The following is a 17,638-nucleotide window of genomic DNA, read 5'->3' as shown; positions in this document are numbered from 1 at the left end:
ATCGATGACACAATCATTAGGTAGAACCCTCAGACAGGACGATACCTGGGGGTGACGCTCGCTTGAAGTTCCGCTTGGAGTGTCGCGACTGTGTTCATCTCTGCGCAGAACTTGGACAGGGTGAGAGTTCTGCATTTAGTATGAATTCCCCGACCAAGCATCAGGGTAAGTCCATGGGCTGCATTATAGAGTGGGCCCGATTGCATGGGAAGCCAATAATCGGAGGCCTTGATTGTGGGCCAGCGCATTGCCGAATCGAGAGTCAAAGATTGGTATTACTACTCTCGCACTCCGGTATCACATTCCAAAGGTACATCGAGATGGTCCCGAGAGCGCTCAGCGGAACTCTGGCCATCCATCCCTTCCCCCTCCCACCTCTGAACCCGCGCATCAAATCTTCACCTCGTTCAAAGCCGTGATCTGTGCAGTCACCTTACGCTAGGCGGGAGGAATGCTCACAGAGGTACGAGTTTTATCGAAGGGTACCTTCATGTACGTCCTCTCCAACCTCAAGGATTTGACAAGCCATTCCCCATCCTTCAACGCCCACGTCTCATAGTAGTAGCCTCCTCCTCTCATCTGGAAAGGTGGGTTCTCATCCTTCCAGATAATCTGGTCCTCCGTGGACCAGATCGCTTCGACTTCGTTTTTCTCCGGCGTCAGGTATCTCATGTCGCCTGGTCCGAACATATGCAGTGTTTGCGTCCTGGCTAGGAAGACAGCCATGTGGGACGTGAAGGCTTCGAGAGAGGGGAAGGCATATGTTACACCGTCTCTAGTGATGGGATTGCCCTCTGTGTCGAGGAAGCTGAAAGAGCATTCTGGGACAGCGACCTGGTCGAACTTGTCCAGCTGCTTCTTGTCGACAAGCCGGCCGTATAAGGCCTTTTTTGTGCGAGATGGCTTCGAGGGTATCGGCGGAGACTGGCATTCTGCTTGTCTGGACCACGAGTAGAAGCCTTTCTGGATGCTAGTGTTCCACGACCGCCATTCATTTGAGGAGATGGATTAAATACCTCCATCGTAGTTCAATTTCGACCGGCATTCGGCCTTCGACCGAGGAGCTTACGCTACACGAGTTCTTTCTGCGGGTTGAGAATCGGAGCAACTCTATGTACCGTCGCCATCCGGGAGAGGAATGCGGCTTGTCGAAAAGGGGTTCTCGGGTAAGATTCGGAGGAACCATTAAGCAACATAGTTTGACGGGGATTGTTCAGCGTATGCAAATTGTGTTATCATGTTATGGTGCTTCGACAACCAGGCAATGAGTTGCCAAAAAAAATAATCATTATTGAGTGCCGGACGGTACTTCATTCCGCAGCCTGGTTGAGTGTTCTGAGGGAAGACATCGATAATTCTCGACCCATAAAATATTTACTTGTCCTATATGCCCTATGTATGCCCCCTTTGAATGAAAATAAGGCTGTTGAAGGTAGCTGCGGAAAAAAAGAAAAGGAAAGTGCCGGTGCCCAGGAACTGAAAAAAATTATTTATTGCGTTGCGTCAGCCGGGACTGAGAACACCGTTAGAGGACCCCGCACAGTCAACTACACATTGGTGTGCAACTTACATCGAACCCGGGGCTAGAGCTTGCCTCAAAGGGTGTGGAAGGCTCCAATGTCTAATTTCCGCTGTTAGATGGAAGTCTGCGGTGTGAGGCATGTTGAAACTTACTACCATTACACCACCAACGCTGTAATTGTACTCAAATTTGGTAGCAATATTACATATGTGCAATGTTGGTGGTGGTGGGGCAGAGTGGGGCTTGCTAGCTGTTTGACCCTGACGTCATCGCAGTGCCATAGGTAAGAAAATGGCAGTCTTCATATATTGCGAGGAATTTGTAGGAACTACGAGGTACGTAGTATCCATATCATCCTCAATTCTTCAACATTGACCGATTGATCGGGTATCACCAAGCTCAGAAGTTACGTGGGAACAAAGAATCAGAAATCAAAAATGGATGTGCCCAAGTTCAAGGAGCGCGAGAAGGCCCTCGAAGATGACTATATTCGTCGCAAGGAGTAAGTCCATCGCCCACTACAACAGGGCGCTGCCGAGGATCCAATCTCTCGTGATCCCTAGGCTCGAGCAGTTGCAAGCTTCCTTGAGCAATGCACCCTACTGACAAACGCCGCTTCGAATTCTGCTGTAGGGCCGAGAAATTCAAGCCACCTGCGCCGACTCAGCCTGGTAGTACCCAGCCCTCAAATCCAGAGCACAAGGTAAGCTCTCTGGCTGCTTCAACACTTTCTGAGACTTCGTGTGGGCTATCTAACCGATATAAGGTTCAACCAAAGAAACAAACATCCTGAATAGATATGGAGGCGTAGTCAGTTAAAGCTGTTCGCACCTCATATCGGGCCGGGTCATGTGTCGTTAGGTCACTCAGTCACTTTGTACCAAGTACATCCACCACTTTTTCGATATCTCATTCTCTTCCCACCGTGACGAGCTATGCATATTCATGCAACAGCGCCATACAAGTGACTCACCGTGTCTGTCTCTGGCCCTTCGGACGGCGTTGCTCAAAGGAAATCCTCTATTCCGGCTCTGCAGTCGGACATCTACTCAATGCCCATGAATGTTTTCATGTCAAACAGAGAGCGTCATTTAATAGTGATTGCACTACTGACGGGGCTTGGTTCCGAAGAACTGTGCCAAACGTGACTACCGGTGATTTTGCCTTCGCGCCGAACCGGTTCAAGGTTGTATCGTCGTCCCGTGTACTGGTGTCTCTCGCTACAGTGATGATCTGACTTACGACAGGTGCCAGGCACCCCCTGAATCTAAAAACACTGTCAAAGGTTTTTATGCATCGGTCAAGATCGAAGTAGGGCGAGTTTTCCCACCGAGCTCAACCGAAGGGACGTCCTATCTTTGAGAAGAATATCAAGTTCTGTCGCCATATATCAGGATATACCGCGATCTACTTTCAGACTCAAGCCGAGTACTCCTGCCTTCGAGCAGCACAGGATTAGTGTTGAAAATACCAACGCTTTGTGAATAAATGCTTGCAGCTTCTGACCCTATTTCTTTGCGGTGTGGGATAACCGCAACATCCTGGAATGTGACATTGGAGACTGCCCTGTCTCACTCCCGACCCCGAAGCCAGTTAGGTGACTGGGGAGATATCCAACCATTGTTGCGGGATGGACAGATGGATGTTTCTTTGTCGACCCTTCAACCAACACGAAGCAAATGAGTGCCTAGAAACGACTCCATATCGTGCTCTACTCTCACATTCCAGACAAACCTGTCGCAAGATGACTGGTGGTCTTCCTCCAATGGACACTACACCCTCATTGTTGTACAATGTTACAACAACTCAACAGATTAAGAGTCTTTGGTACAGACCGACTGCGCATTCTACCGGTCACCTTGGCAATCATCTTCCTCTTCGCCCTCCTTCCAGACAAATATACGAGGCAGGTCTGCCTGGGACATCTTCTTGCACCTTCAAGTGTTGAGCATAGGCAAGCTGCGGTAAATGCCACACTCGGAGTGGAGAACGCTGCTAATTCAAGAGGAAATCAGATTGCTTGGGCCGCTCTCGCTAATAGTTGACTGTAGTTTCAGAAGCTGTTAGCACTTTCATCGAAACCCAACTGGGGCACACGAGGACTGCAAGCAGCCGCCAACCTCAGCGGCCTCGATTCACCATTCCGATGCAGCCACACAATCCCGAAGAATTCGTCTACGCATTCGAAGATATCGGACTCAAATCCGGCGCCACCACCCCGAAACAGGACACTCCGTCAACCTGGGTCGCTCACGCCGACTTTGCTCAAGTATATCATTGCCGCGGGCTTCAGGACCGCTTTGGTACTTCAAGACGATGTCGATCCGGACGGCCGGACCGAGAAGCATGTGCAATTGGTTTCGGACAACATGCGCCCCTATACTCTCGCACCTGAAATTGATCCGACACCATATGGCACAGATTGGGACGTCCTTTGGCTAGGCTATTGCGGCGCAGCAATCGATGACTGGGTCCCTCCGGGTCTGATTTCCGCCGACGAGGCATCCGACGTCGCTCTGTCCAACCACTGCCGCGCAGAGGAGTTGCGGATTCCTCAGTCTGTCTCACAAAAAAAAAAAAAAAAAAAAAAAAGGGGGCGGTCTGGGATGCTACGAGTGGCAAGCTTAGTAAACATGCCTGAATCAACTAATATTCGACCACTGTAACCAAATACTCAACACAAGCGAGTCGGTGGAAATTAAGACAGCTCATTCAGAGAGAAGTTTGCCTCTCGCCTCGTTTGAATATGAATAGTGGATGAAGCATTACGAGACAATATTACTAGGTATATATGTATATGGGCTGTGTTGCTGCCCATTGTGCCAATAAACCCAATTGGCACCGAGTCCCGAACGCCCAGAGCCTTGCTCTCTCGTAGCCTTCTTCCTTGCAATGTGGCTGTCATGTACTGTGAACCGATTCCACCCAGTCCATTTTACAGCCACTCCCCCCAAAGGCCAGATCTCGATGGAGCCACCACTCGGGCAGACCTGTTTGCCGTTTGAACTCCATTCACCCACCCCAAACACGCTATTAGAGCGGCTGCGACTTCGCAGCCACTGACTTCTTTCTCAAAAACACCCTCTTAATCCCCCCAATATCCCCAAGGCTCATACGGTTACCCTTGGATCGCACACTAAGACTCGTACGTCGTGAAGCCTTCGCGTCACTGGCAATGGAACTCGTGCTCGGGCTGGTGGAAATTGTCACAGGGCTCGAGTTGGCATTCGAGCTCGGGCTTGAGCCCAAATACGACGATGCTCGACGGCTCGTGCTTGGCGGCGTGGAGCTGATCGTAGTAGTGGTTGTCGTTGTCGTCGTGGTACCATTGGGACCTTGCACAATCGTGGGACTCCCACCACCACCGCTAACTGCCCTGGCTTTGCCGACCATTCCTTGTACCCAAGCGTCATTGCTAGCGGCGGGTGTAATCCCATATGTAGCTGCTCGACGCACGTTCATTTTTGGACCAGCGGCACCGAGAGGGGTATAGTTTGTAGTTGTGGTAGGAGGAGTCACAACAGTTGTCGTCGTGACACCGCCCGGTCCAATAATAGTGGAATATCTTGGCTGGGACATTGTCGCTGGATTCTGTCGCGTCCGTTGAGATTGGTCCTTTGACAGTGCCAGATCAGGGTCGACGAAACTGGCCACAGTGCCACCATCATAATCAGCGGACGTGGTTAATGTGGGAGAGCTAACGGTATAAGACAGGGGGATGGGAGGGACTGGAGGCGGTGTCCATGTACCGTCACCCCTACTCTTGCGACGTTCAGGAGAGTGACGTCGCTGGGTTGATGATCGAGTCTTCGGGTTTATGAGGTCGGTCGACGGTGCGCCCTCAAACGTCGTTTGGGCTACAGTGGGTGATCTCGACTTTCGACGTCCCTGGGAAACCGATGTCCCGCTGACAGAAGTCACGGAGTCTCTGAGTCCATTTCCGGGGAAGCTGGCAACCTCAAGTCGACCATCCACTGTCGCCCGGCTTCCATGGTGAAGACTATACTCTCGTAAGTATTCTCCGAGATCTGCCCATCCTCCGCCAACCCGAACCATGACACGGTCTCCATCTCCGACAGTTCGAACAAAGAGCTTCACTGGAGGAGCCTCGCGACCTTGTCCAGAGCGTGTCAGATGATACAGTTTAATGTCGGGGTCAGCGAGGCTGCCTCTGCGGCTGGATGGGTCCGCTTTGGCTGGTGATAATGTCAACGATGCGGTTGGTGTTGAGGCACGGGTTGATGAGGTGGACGAGGATTGAGCATCTGCATCCTTTGCCAATCGGATTCTTGTAGGCAGGCTCGTGAGAATATCTTGGATTCTGTCGTCAAGCGACTCTCTTGTCCTTGGCCGTCTGGGGGATTGTCCCATTTCAGCCGTCAATTTGTCCGGAGGCCGTTCCTCGGCATTCTCATCGGTGCATCCGCTTGTTAATGGCGTAACCGGGGAGTAGCCATTCGTAGTGCTGCGCTTGCTCGACCTTCTTGGCAAAACTGGGAGAGATTGTTCCTGGCTGGACTGTGTCCCGGCTGGGTCGACTTTAAAGGATGGTGTTGGGAGAGGAATGCTGGTCGTCGAGGCTGCAACTGGCGGTGACGAAGCTTCGTGTACTTCCACTTCAGCAGTATGAACTTCCGCCATTGAATCAGTCTCAGTCAACTGCTGCAAGGCTTTCGATGGAGTACTCTCGAGCGGCTGAGTCATTTGTGTAAGTATATCCCAGCTGGCAGACCGTCTGAGCACGACTTGTTTCAGTTTGTCCTTCGGGAAGACCTCTATTGAGGCGGTCGATGCTCTCTGGAGCATGGGCGGCCTCAAAGCCATCTGTTGCTGAGCTGCAGATGGCGACCCAAACCAGGCAATCTCATCTCGGCTCGTTGGGAAAGGATTTTCCACAACACTGATCTTCGGACTTGGAAGCACACTGGTAGTCCTGGCGTCCATTATCTCCGCATTAGAGATGTCTGAGAACGCCGAGTACATTGAATCAGCGACAGAGACTTTCGAAAATTCTCGTTTGTGACCTTTTTGGTCGCCAAGATCAAGCTTCAGAGAAGGTCTGCGCTTAGCTTTCACCTCCTCTTTTTCTGATGGAGGCATCTCTGGGATTGACTCTTCAGGCAAAGCACCAGTTGCTGCAGGCGATTGAGCAACCTCTGGCTGCAATGCTGGTTCCGGCACTGAATTTTCCTGATGTGTCGAACTGGGATGTTCTGGGCTCCCAACCGTACTTTCAGACCCGGTGCCTTTGCTAGATTTCAATGCTAGCTTGTTTTTGAGCACAACGTGCTCAGCTTCAACAACCCAGGTTGCATAATCGAGCTCGATCTTCTCGAGTATGTCGATCCAGGCCTGTGGGAGTGAATCCTCACGCCCTTCAAGCATATCAAGAAATCGATCGATGCGACGCCCCATGTCCGCTACCTGTGCACCCAACGCCACTTTCTTATCATCCAAAGTCGACCCAGTCAGCGCCTGAGCAGAATCCGGTGTCCTTATCTCATTGAATGCCTGCTGAATGTCGGATTTAGTAGAGTGCATAACATCTAGAAATCTTGGGAGGTCCCTTAGCACCCGCAATCGCACATCCCAGGTGTCGACCAGCATGTTTAACTTGGCAAGATCTGGCAGGGCTTGGATGACTGTCGCGGTAATCAGGGCGGTGAAGTCACGCATCCTTCCATAGCTCGAGCGAGGACCCACGGGTCTAGAAGTCTTTGTCGGGCTCGATGCTGGAAGATGAGCTTCGAGCACATGGTCTTTGATCTCGTCGATTCCCAGGCTGTCGAGGTCGTCCCTAATCTCCTCTAGTCTGGCTTCATATTCTTCTGCCACGGACCCAGGCAAACAGCCACGGTACTCTTCGCGTGTGCGACTTGCATGTGATGGCGGCACAAACCCCAGGCCAAATCCTCTCTCTTGCTTGCCTGGCCAGGGCCATTGTGACAATTCATTCTTCCACTCCCGCAGTTTCTGAGCGGCAAAAGCGGCTCTTATGCCGATTTCTCGCTCTGCCGGGGTCGCATCCGCAATACTTGATGTCAAAGCATCTTCTTGTGCAGCACCTCCCGAGATAGTTTCTGTAGCCTGTAGTGCTCTGAGGGTAGAGTCTGGCGTCAGATTTCCTAGGAGCGGATCGAGCTCCCTAATGGCGAATTGAGCTTTGCGCCGAGGGGATCGAGAGGGAGAGCGAGACGGCGAGGGAGGATCTAAGCGAGGGAATTGCGGCGCAGTCGGAGTCGAGGGCGCCATTTTTCTCAACAGGAGGATGCTCTCGATCTATTTATCTTGCCAGCAAGCAAAATTGCTTCTTTCTCAAAGAGTTCCAGCCTCCTGGCAAACAAAATGGCTGCATGCTGAAATGGCTGCTAACACCGCTCACCAGCGATGGTGGAGTGAGAACATGCGAGACAATGTCTAGGCTGACGGAGAATTGGCGGAACGATCGAGGAGGCAGTTGTGTGTACCTCGTGGGAGGCTGAAAGAGCGACAGAGCGACGGCTCATAAGGATATTACAGGCATGATGGAATGATTGGGAAAGAAATTGAGGATGCTGGATGGTTTGAAACAGGTTCCCCCGGTCGCCACCAATAAGCTGGAGGTCTCAACACTGCAAGCTGCATGGAAACTTCCCCCAGAAAATTCCCCCCTGTGCAGGTGTGAGTATGAAGTGTGAGGTGTTCGTGCCGCCAACTAGGGTCTTGCTAGTTTGCCTAGTGGCCACCATCCTTTGGCCGTATTTGCGTCGATAGGCGAGTTGAGAAGCCAATTCGCGTATTAAATACCCGGCTGGACGCCGCCTTTTCCGCTTCCTCGGGGCGCGTGGAACCGTGGTTGGTGTTCTTTTGATTCTTCCATGTTCCTCGAGCTAGACCAATTCATCGCGTTGCTAAGCCTCAAAACTCCCTCCCTCCTCCCTATTCCCTGCCACAGTCATTAACCCCCAGACAATGCAATGCGCTTCAAGAGCCAGATCAGAAATGTGAATCTACTTGCAAGTAGGCGCCATGTCCATCCTCTCCGACTTGCTTCATTCCCATTAATATCTCGTCAGAATTTTGCGCCTCGTTGGCCTCTCTGGGGCAGATTGCCTGGTGCCGACTCAACGACGAGGATGTTCAGTTCACCATCGTCCCCGACAAGGGGAGCCAAGTCTGGTCCGTTTTGAGACCTGAGATGATCTTTGAGACATACATTCTCCAATCTGCGTCCCCCCAAAACACAATTAACCTCGAAGTCCCCATTCAAGCCCTTTCGCGAGCCCTGCGTTCGGCGCTTGGGTCGACTTCCGCAGAAATCAGGCTGACCAAGAAAGACAATGTCCCCATTCTGTCATTGACCATTGTAACCAATACCTTTAGCAGCGGGAACAATGTTGTGGCGCATCCCACGACCTCCCGAGGGGATGGCGGTAATGCTGATTTCGATTTCGATGATAACGATGATCTATCGTTGCGCGACGCCAATGGCGGAGGATCAAGTGACCGAGAAACAATCATCACTCAAGATATCCCTGTCAAAGTCCTAGCCATGGCAGTTGTCGAGAGGCTCCATCAGCCCCGGACGCCGGAGCCAGACGTAAACATCTATCTTCCTCCTCTGGCTCAGATAAAGACCATATCCGAACGCTTCACACGATTGGCAATGGCCACAACCAAGGCGTCTTCCGGCGCCAGTCCTCGCCTGGAACTCAGCGCCAATATGCATGGCTCGCTCAAGATCTCGGTCAAAACAGACGCCCTCAATATTACAAGTCGCTGGACGGGGCTTGCCCATCCTCAACTCGACCCGACCCATTTCCCGGATTTGACGGACCATCCCACGACCAAAATGAAGGAGCTTGGGGGACCCAATGGGGAAAACGAGGCTGGGTGGTCGAGGGTTCGGATTGATGCTAAGGACTGGTCGCGGGTTCTCAGCGTTGGCCGAGTCTGTACCAAGGTCATTGCATGTTTCATCAATGAGGGAGCGTTGGTGCTGTATGTATATTTGCCCGCAGATGAAAATGGCGATGAAGGAGATCCATGTCTCACGGTAAGTTGAAAGCTTTTCCTTGCAGGAGCGTTCTGACTTTGCGCAAGTACTACATCAGTTCCTTTTCTGCTTGATCCTACAGCCAGAATCGTCCTTGTTGAGGTTTGTTCTCAGTCGAGAAGTCACTCGTGGTATATGACCGTGATGTGACCCTCTTTGCAATTATGACGGCGTCAAAGACGTGCGACAGCATGAATGTGCTGACTGTGAATATGTACCTGCTTCTCTACTTGGTCCTCTCCCTTCAAACGTTGACCTGAATACCTCATTGATTCGTCATCATGGCCTTGTCCATGATCTCACCATGGGCACGTGCTTTCATCGAAACTGCAGAACACGTGATACTTGGCACTATCAGAGCCTTTTCTTCCCTGCTTGCTTTCTCGCTTTGTTCTTTTTCTCGTGTTCCATCCATGTCCAAAAACCCCATCAGAACTCACCATCTCGACGCTGCTTCGGGTATTTTGCCACCACCCCGCTGAGGTGGTACGGGAGACGGCACGCGCCTCCTGCGACCTCTTTCGTGGCCAATGGTTTCTTTTTCTGGACCCTCCCCGGCGTGACGCCCGATTTTGTTTATCAACCATGGTGAACCCCAATCCGTATTAGACAAGGGCTCCCCACGCTGCGCGGCTAGTCGTCCATGCCTGTGGCCTCGATCATGACATGAAACAATGCGGCCCAGAGGCCTACCATTATTCTTGACAGCTGGAACTCCTGTATCCTGGTTGATGTCGCCCTCATTCTCATTCACCAGGCGCCCTGAGTCGCCCACATAACGTTGTTTCGTATGTGGGCTGAGCAGCCGGCCTCAACTTCGACCAAACCGATGTCGCGCATAGCCATCTGCGCCTCAGACCTGCAGTTTGCTCCGAGAGCACATTATTTCAACTTCTTCACATAACTGCAATGTAAGGCGAAAGCAAGACAAAACCGAGAGCCAGCGCTTATTTCCCAAGGGCTGCAAAGAGTTTGCCTGTACTCCTTTTGTCGTTTCATTTCCTCTCGTTTCCTGTCACCTTTCTGCCGCATTCGCCATTTCTTCTGCATTCCCATCAGAGAAAATGAGCGTTCAGACATAATCAGCCTGGGTCGTCAATGAGTTGAAATCCAAGTTGAAGGTCTCTTTCTCCTATCATCGCAGTGAACGTTTTCCCGCATGGCGGACACGTTGGACCCCGTTGCTAGTATTTACCAGGGCGTCTGGACAGATTGGTCCAAGGGCAAGATATGGGGTCTTACCTTAACATTGTCCCCAACCTATGCCATCATCTTGACCAACTCGTTGGCAGTCTTTGTCACTGTTTGCGGGGTTCAGCTCTGGAACATTATTCGATACTCGGTCTACAAGTTCGGTACTCCCACCAAGCCAGAGATGCTCACTCCACATCTCCAGAGACAACAAACGGTATTAAAAATGGCGGGCTCGGACATCGTTACGACTGCGGGGCGCATGTTGCGTCTAGCATGGAAATATCGACGGACGAGCACTGGCAAGCCCTCTCTACGCTCATATTCATTCGGTTTATTCGCCATAATCTACGCAATCCTATTCTACGCTGCCGGGATCTTTTCCAATCGAGCAATTAGCACCGGCTCAACAAATGGGCCCTGGCCAGCCCTTTCCAGAAGTAAACATTGCGGGATGTGGAATCAGACTTATTTTGAAATTGTAAACAACGGTGACTTTTCCGCAGAAGAAAACTTCAAGATGAATATTCAGTCCTACGCCAAAAGGGCTCAAGATGTGCAGCTGAGTCTCGAATATGCTCAACAGTGCTACTTCGCCCAATCGCCTACCAATAGCAGGCCATCCTCCTCCAACACGTTCAAAACTTCAAGTCTCAACTGGACTATTTCGACTGGCACATGCCCTTTTCAAATGCAATCATGCCTTGGAGACCGCAACGTCATTGTCCTAGAGACAGATCAGATTGACTCTCACGAGGCCCTCGGTATAAACGCTGACCCAAAAGACCGCTTGAAATACTGGAGAAGGACAACATGCGCCGTTCTCAATGGGACTGATCATGTCAAGGGGTGGAATGGCACAATAATGAACAGCTCAAGTTCCCTGTCTACACTAGACACTGCTTACGCTTATTATGGGCCTTCACTCTACAAGAACACGGAATGGACATATGCCTACTCAAATTTTGCGTCCTTTTTTGACAATTTCACCTCTCAGGTGACCCTTGCATATCAACTAGACGCAGAAATGGCTTATGCCACTGCAGACCCGCAATGGAGCGTCGGTGATTTTGAGCCCATTGCAAAGCTAGTGCAGAAAGATGCCGACCTGGTTCTTCTTTTTCTCAGCTATACGGGAACGTACATAGGCCAGGTTGACGACCCGTGGTTTGCCGCGCATAACGAAGCCCGGTTCGACCATCCAAATATGCCTCCCTATCTTCGAACCCGCTATACCCGGGATATGGTCATCAGTACCCTTGGCTGCACCGAGCAGCATAAGTTTTGTACCAACGACAACATCTGCACCGGCTTTCTTGGATTCGATCAAGTTCAAAATGTCGCTGCTTTCAATGCCGCACTCACACCTCATCGAAACGTTACCTTTGATCGAATGATGAGAGCTGTGACCTTGTCAAGCCTGAGAAATCTTGTCTCATCCCTCCGCTCCACGACTAACCCACTGTTGGCGAACAACGAGACATACTCTGCGAGTAGTGGTGCAGTGGTATCAACTGCTTTGCCAGAGAATCAGTGGACGCTAGAATTAAAGTATTACCACTCCATTGCAATGGCACACCTTCAACGAGGGATCTATCAATGGGCTACTGGGTCGATTGCCCCCGAACCACAATACGTCGAATATATCCTGCCACCAACAGAGGAGCAGGACACCTGGTTCTGCAATAACATGATCCTTCGTTCGACTGTCTATCAGTCCTTCGCTATGGTGGTAATCATATTGATTGTCATCTTTGGGACGTTGATAATCATTGCCGCAGCTGTCATTAGCAAGCGTTTGACGACCTCCGATCAGGATGATCCGCTTGAGGAGCAGGATCCTTTGAGACCTGAAGTTTCGCCAAGAGGTCACTGTAGTCTCTCACCCTCACGACGCAGCGACCTTCTCAAAGCTTTTCAGTTGGCCAATATGGAGTCGGTACGAAATAAGGATGGAGTCGATTCTCCTACGCTTCCGCCAGAAGATCGCTCCATCTTGATTCTAAGTTATGAAGAAAAGTTTGAGACGGTCAGATCCGATCTGTAGCTACTCTTATGCAGCTAGAGATTCGTGGGAGGCAATTAGTCTTAAAAACCTTGATTTATCAGTATTACAGGTATTAAGACAGATTGGGGACTGAATGATGTCTTGGCCTTAGGGATATGACAGCCACCGAATCCATCATTCAAACCAGAAGAAAGCGGCAGATAGTACTCGGTACAAAAACGCAAGATCGGGTCGTTTCTGATCTCAGAAATGGAAGCGAATGAGAAACTCCTCTGGGCCACGCTTCGTTCGAACATCTCTTCATCCATGTGCACACCACACGACTGAACATGCCCATCGAAGCCGATAGGAGTTGCAAATTATATCCCTATGGCATCAATATGGGCAAGGGTACATAGATATGGGAGAAGAGGCGCCCCGAGATGCATAAGGACAAGGTAGTGGCGATCCGAGAGCCATCATTAGCGTATAGCCTGCCACTGTCATAGCGATGAGCCAAAACAGTTTGCCCCGTACAGCCTGATCTTCAGCATGGCGTGAGTTGGAACAGCATGCAAGTCCCAGGGTGGCACAAGGAGACATGGCACAATCCGAGAGAAGAGAGAAGACCGGGTCGTCATAGGAGGACTGTGGTAGGGCTTCACACGCACATAAGAACCATTCAATTCTTGAGGCGGTCTTGTCAACGAAAGGCCATAGTGACGGCTTGGGAAAATGGGACCCAGAACACCTGGGTAGAGTTCGACAAGGGCACATCCTCACTGCGAGGCACCCGGGCAAGACCTCATCGGAAAACCGCATCAAATGAAGGGGTGAAAGAGGCTCAAGCAATTTCGTTCGCAAATTGCCCATGAACGCGGCATACCATATTGATGGCTGAGTGGGAATGTGTTTGCACGAATCATTTGGTGGACCAGCGTGTGGCGATGAAACATTTTCTGGTGAATACAAGCAGCCAATCAGCAAACGCCAGGCTGACACCCCTCTGCGTCCTTGAGGCATGCTCTGGGTGCTGAGTGTCTGGACGTTTTCAAGCTTTGGAAAGGCTGCTGCGTTACGCTCAATTGGCGTGCCTCTTGTTCGGGTGTCGAACAGCATGATGAGAAAAATGGCCACGAACGACGCGATGGACCTCTGCTTTCGATTCTGCAACAAGAAAGGGACGATGGGAATATGTGGAGCGTGAATGGAGATTGAAGGTCCCTTGTTGTTACATTGGCAAACCCTTAATATGAGAGCTTTCCACCTCATACAGTGTTTTCAGAATATGCCAAATCATGCCCTATTTGACCATACAGAAAACAACAAATTAACATTGCGTGAGCGCTGTCCAGTTGATGGATTTTCCTCCTTCACATTGATTTCGCCATCCGACTTGACTGTGCCTTTGGCTGGAGAGCAAAATTGAAAAGTAGATCCACAAACCACGAGATGTAGGGCGGTTGGCAATCATGGCAGGTTCCGCAGGTCGCAGGGGACTCTTCCAGCTTCCAGCTTTCGAAACCAGAATATTCCAGCGCAACCTAGTCTTGCATGGCCAAGATCGGTATTATAGCGCTCTGGTTGTGCAACCTCACAGCGCTCACAATGCCGTTTGGTCGTATTGGAAGATCATCATGCTGCTGAACCCTCGGAACTGTTTGGTTGGTGGGACTTGCTGGCAGCCATGGATGATGGAGCTTCTCGTAGTGATCTCGCTGACTGGAGGAATGCCAGCGGTGGGATTTGATGCAACGCTCGGCATTAGCACTATCCGTCGACGGAGTGCTGTGCTTTAAAGGCAGTGAGGAGACTGATTTCTCTGCCTGAGCTCTGCAAGCTTCTTTGCTGTGATGTGGAGGCGACTCTTGCGCAGGATTTTTGAGATAGAGGACCGTACCGTCTGTTGCTTTGAGTCCGTCTCCTAAGCACCTCCTTCTGCGCCTCCCGTCTTCTCTTGAACTCCCTCTCTCTCCCGTCTCCTCTTCTCCTGTCTCGCCATAGGATGTTCATCGTCTTGTGGGATTTCGCCAGGCTTCAACCCCAGAGCTTTTCGCAATCGTTCACTTTCTTGTTCCTTTGCCTGGGCCAACTCGTGCACTTGGTAGCTCTTCAGCCCCCTTCCGTCGACTCTCTTGACATTGCCTCCTGATCTCCCGCCATCCCGGTTCTTCTCACGCTCCATCTCCTTGGTCAAGTGCTCCCTCAGCATCTCACATTCTTCTTCTATCTGCTCCTCCCCGAGCTCTTCATCCTCCAATTTCTCCCTCAATTCCAAGACTTCGACCTCGATTGCTCGTAGGCGGTCATGGTTCAGGATTTCCTGGTCGGGTTTTCGGGTCTTGGGCGCCTGTTGTCGGGCGGATGCGTCCAGGCTATAGGGAGCGCCGACACCGACCGTGCGGGGCTTTAGGAGAGAGAGGTTGCGCTGAACATAGCCTGATGTTCCTGAGCCACGCGGAGTGGAGAGGCCAACATTGGACGACATGATTGAGATGACTTTCTGTGCTCAAGCAGGGCTTGGATTGTGGGTAAGGCATTGCCTGGGTTGAGGGGCAAGCAATTCAATTTGGTACAGTGACGGTCAGGACAGCGGTCCCCGACTTATCGATAAGAATCACGTGTTATGTATTTTTTCTCTCGGAATAGTTGCACCAGCGGGACTGGTGTCCACCCGCCGGGCCTTCCTGTTACTGTACCACGGCCAGCACGGCTTAGGGCTTCCTAGGCCCCTTTTTCACGAAGCTACTGGAGCCACCAAGCCGCCTGGAAGTCCTTCCCTAATACCTAGTAGCGCTTTGCCTTTCTCGTCCAGGCCCGGAAAATGAATCCGTTTACTTCCCAATATCTCGCCTTGCTCTTGCCTGTTGAACCACTCAGCACTCAGCACTCAGCACTCAGCACTCAGCACTCAGCACTATCTACTGTATTGCCCGTCCACCCTGCTGCCACCTGCCACCCTAACGAGTCTTTTAATGCCCACGGGTAGGACTTCCGTACCGCTCGTCATCCTTTGTTTCCTCCTCCACATCACTCTTCTTTTGCAACTCCGGGCCTCTTTTCTGGCCTCGAAACCCTCCCCCCAGTCCCCTTCTGCGGTACCCGGTATTCGATCTCAATCTGCGCTGAGAAAGCGAACCAACCTTGCCGCCTCCGTGTTTGATCTGTCTAGAGCCCATTTGTGCTGTCATTGTATCCTTTTGCCCCTCTTTTCCGCAGACGCTGTTCTTCTCCGAGACTTCTCAGAGGTCGGCCTCGAATGCTTAGTCTTACCCTCTGCCCTCTGCCCCCCTATGCACCATTCTCACTCGTACTCTGTCCTCTTCTCTGTCTCCTTCTCTAGGCCCAGATCGAAGCTGAAGGTGTCAATCTCACTAAAGGAACAGCTACGGTAGACTGCCTCTCGACACCTCACCATTCTCCAACAAGATCATCGAAGCCACTTCGACTATCATCATGTCTGGGCCTCCTTTGCATGAAAGCCATGTTACCTGGCCAAGGAAGCATGCCGTCGACTCCCTGATCCTGTCCTTCCCATGCCTGTTGTTCAGACCCGTACCTTTCATGCGCTAGGCCATCGACTTCGAACTGGCCGCCCGCAGCCTGCTTGCCTCTTCGCCAGCCCTGAGTACTCGGTTGTCTCCCACTGTCAAAGTCCATAACGCCCGTATCTGGATATATCGAGCCGTCCATCAAACCCACGTGTTCATCTTGCAGTACAGCAGGATCAACACTACCGTCCATCCTCTCGTGGAACTGTTGACCAAGGCTGTCAGGAAGACCGTCCGGCAGGCCGTCCGACATGTCCTCCTCTTCACCATCTACCTCCATCACTGACGTTCGTTTTGCTCTTTGACCCGCACTGGCAGTCACCGCTTCTACAAAGGTGAGTCTGTCATCACTAGCCGTCGACCCTGGAGTCATGACAGAAGAGGTGGTCTTGGTGCGCAACAGATTCGGTGGCTGAAAATCTGGTGGACGATATGATTGTGGACGATGTGGCTGAGCCTGTGTATCCGAAGCGGAATCTACCCGGTCACCGGCCGGGCGTGTACTTGTATTGTCTAGCCGTGGAGGGTTCAGTCCCAATCCTTGCAGAATCGCGTCAGTGGATACACGACCGCCGCTCTCGTCTGGAATCACCCCTGGGAATCCACGGCCTTCCCGACATGCCCAATAGAGTCTCTGCAACGCCTCATCAATCACATCCTGCATACCCAAGTACCTAAAGCCACAAACGTCAGGCCCAGAATGCAAAGAGATATACATGCCAAAGTGCGAAAATGTTTGGCCGCGGAGATCTTCAGCACTTGCTCCGGTGTCCGAGGTCACTTACCAGTCTCTTGCCTCTCTTCGTCTCCGCGCACTATATTCGCATGTGCTCTCAGCCGCTATACACGCCGAACAGGGAGTGTTGCCGTCACACTACTCCTGGAAATTAGCCATCTGATCTGTCTTCTGAGTCCTCAGCAAATTGCTGCCATCCGGGCATCAACTGACCTTGCTCTTCTTGATCTTGCACCGATCGCATGCTCTCCCTATCCTCACCCGTGATCTGGCGGGTTCACCACTTCCGGGTTTGGGAGAAGGCTTAACATCTTGGCTTTCTTTGCGGTTTGGCATCCTGTTGCCGCGACGGACGCTGGGCTCAATCGGAACGATGGTCTTGAGATGAGGGTATTGACCTCGCGACCGTGTCTCGTCAGCCACAGACACGGACAGAGTTCTTTTGCACGTTCCGACAACGAGATACCGCAGTCAGATGGCTACGTTATCGCAAATGCAAAGGTATAAGTCTAATCGACGACTGACGGCCACAGTATCGCAGAAAGCCGCTCATCTTTCCCACCCGACTGTGACTCTATTTCAGCCACATTTTCAGCGCCAACTTTGTTCAATTGTT

General features: G+C 51.5%; 8 protein-coding genes across 8 annotated transcripts; 4 read left to right on the top strand and 4 right to left on the bottom strand.

The window, feature by feature from the left end:
* Window positions 1-390: 390 nt before the first annotated feature.
* A1O5_00071 (uncharacterized protein) lies at window positions 391-726 on the bottom strand (the record flags this gene model as incomplete). The annotated part of the gene is made up of 2 exons (XM_007740692.1): window positions 391-438; window positions 460-726. The coding sequence occupies 2 exons, from the start codon at window positions 724-726 to the stop codon at window positions 391-393; spliced, it is 315 nt and encodes a 104-aa protein (XP_007738882.1).
* A 1,233-nt stretch (window positions 727-1,959) lies between these two features.
* A1O5_00070 (uncharacterized protein) lies at window positions 1,960-2,315 on the top strand (the record flags this gene model as incomplete). Its single annotated transcript, XM_007740691.1, has 3 exons — window positions 1,960-2,024; window positions 2,156-2,225; window positions 2,289-2,315. The coding sequence occupies 3 exons, from the start codon at window positions 1,960-1,962 to the stop codon at window positions 2,313-2,315; spliced, it is 162 nt and encodes a 53-aa protein (XP_007738881.1).
* Window positions 2,316-3,315: 1,000 nt separating this feature from the next.
* On the top strand, window positions 3,316-4,163 carry A1O5_00069 (uncharacterized protein; the record flags this gene model as incomplete). Its single annotated transcript, XM_007740690.1, has 3 exons — window positions 3,316-3,486; window positions 3,574-4,079; window positions 4,151-4,163. The coding sequence occupies 3 exons, from the start codon at window positions 3,316-3,318 to the stop codon at window positions 4,161-4,163; spliced, it is 690 nt and encodes a 229-aa protein (XP_007738880.1).
* Window positions 4,164-4,555: 392 nt separating this feature from the next.
* Window positions 4,556-7,774, bottom strand: A1O5_00068 (uncharacterized protein; the record flags this gene model as incomplete). The annotated part of the gene is made up of 1 exon (XM_007740689.1): window positions 4,556-7,774. One exon carries the CDS (start codon window positions 7,772-7,774, stop codon window positions 4,556-4,558), a length of 3,219 nt encoding a protein of 1,072 aa, XP_007738879.1.
* Window positions 7,775-8,478: 704 nt separating this feature from the next.
* Window positions 8,479-9,566, top strand: A1O5_00067 (uncharacterized protein; the record flags this gene model as incomplete). Its single annotated transcript, XM_007740688.1, has 2 exons — window positions 8,479-8,521; window positions 8,578-9,566. 2 exons carry the CDS (start codon window positions 8,479-8,481, stop codon window positions 9,564-9,566), a joined length of 1,032 nt encoding a protein of 343 aa, XP_007738878.1.
* Window positions 9,567-10,716: 1,150 nt separating this feature from the next.
* On the top strand, window positions 10,717-12,795 carry A1O5_00066 (uncharacterized protein; the record flags this gene model as incomplete). Its single annotated transcript, XM_007740687.1, has 1 exon — window positions 10,717-12,795. The coding sequence occupies one exon, from the start codon at window positions 10,717-10,719 to the stop codon at window positions 12,793-12,795; it is 2,079 nt and encodes a 692-aa protein (XP_007738877.1).
* Window positions 12,796-14,659: 1,864 nt separating this feature from the next.
* Window positions 14,660-15,223, bottom strand: A1O5_00065 (uncharacterized protein; the record flags this gene model as incomplete). Its single annotated transcript, XM_007740686.1, has 1 exon — window positions 14,660-15,223. The coding sequence occupies one exon, from the start codon at window positions 15,221-15,223 to the stop codon at window positions 14,660-14,662; it is 564 nt and encodes a 187-aa protein (XP_007738876.1).
* A 923-nt stretch (window positions 15,224-16,146) lies between these two features.
* On the bottom strand, window positions 16,147-17,358 carry A1O5_00064 (uncharacterized protein; the record flags this gene model as incomplete). Its single annotated transcript, XM_007740685.1, has 3 exons — window positions 16,147-16,960; window positions 17,072-17,160; window positions 17,236-17,358. 3 exons carry the CDS (start codon window positions 17,356-17,358, stop codon window positions 16,147-16,149), a joined length of 1,026 nt encoding a protein of 341 aa, XP_007738875.1.
* Window positions 17,359-17,638: the final 280 nt, after the last annotated feature.

This window comes from Cladophialophora psammophila (genome assembly GCF_000585535.1).
Source record: "Cladophialophora psammophila CBS 110553 chromosome Unknown aczJe-supercont1.1, whole genome shotgun sequence".
Classification (NCBI taxonomy): Eukaryota; Fungi; Ascomycota; class Eurotiomycetes; order Chaetothyriales; family Herpotrichiellaceae; genus Cladophialophora; species Cladophialophora psammophila.
The sequence above is the reverse complement of the archived record's forward strand: the minus strand, read 5'-3'. Positions and strand labels throughout refer to the sequence as shown.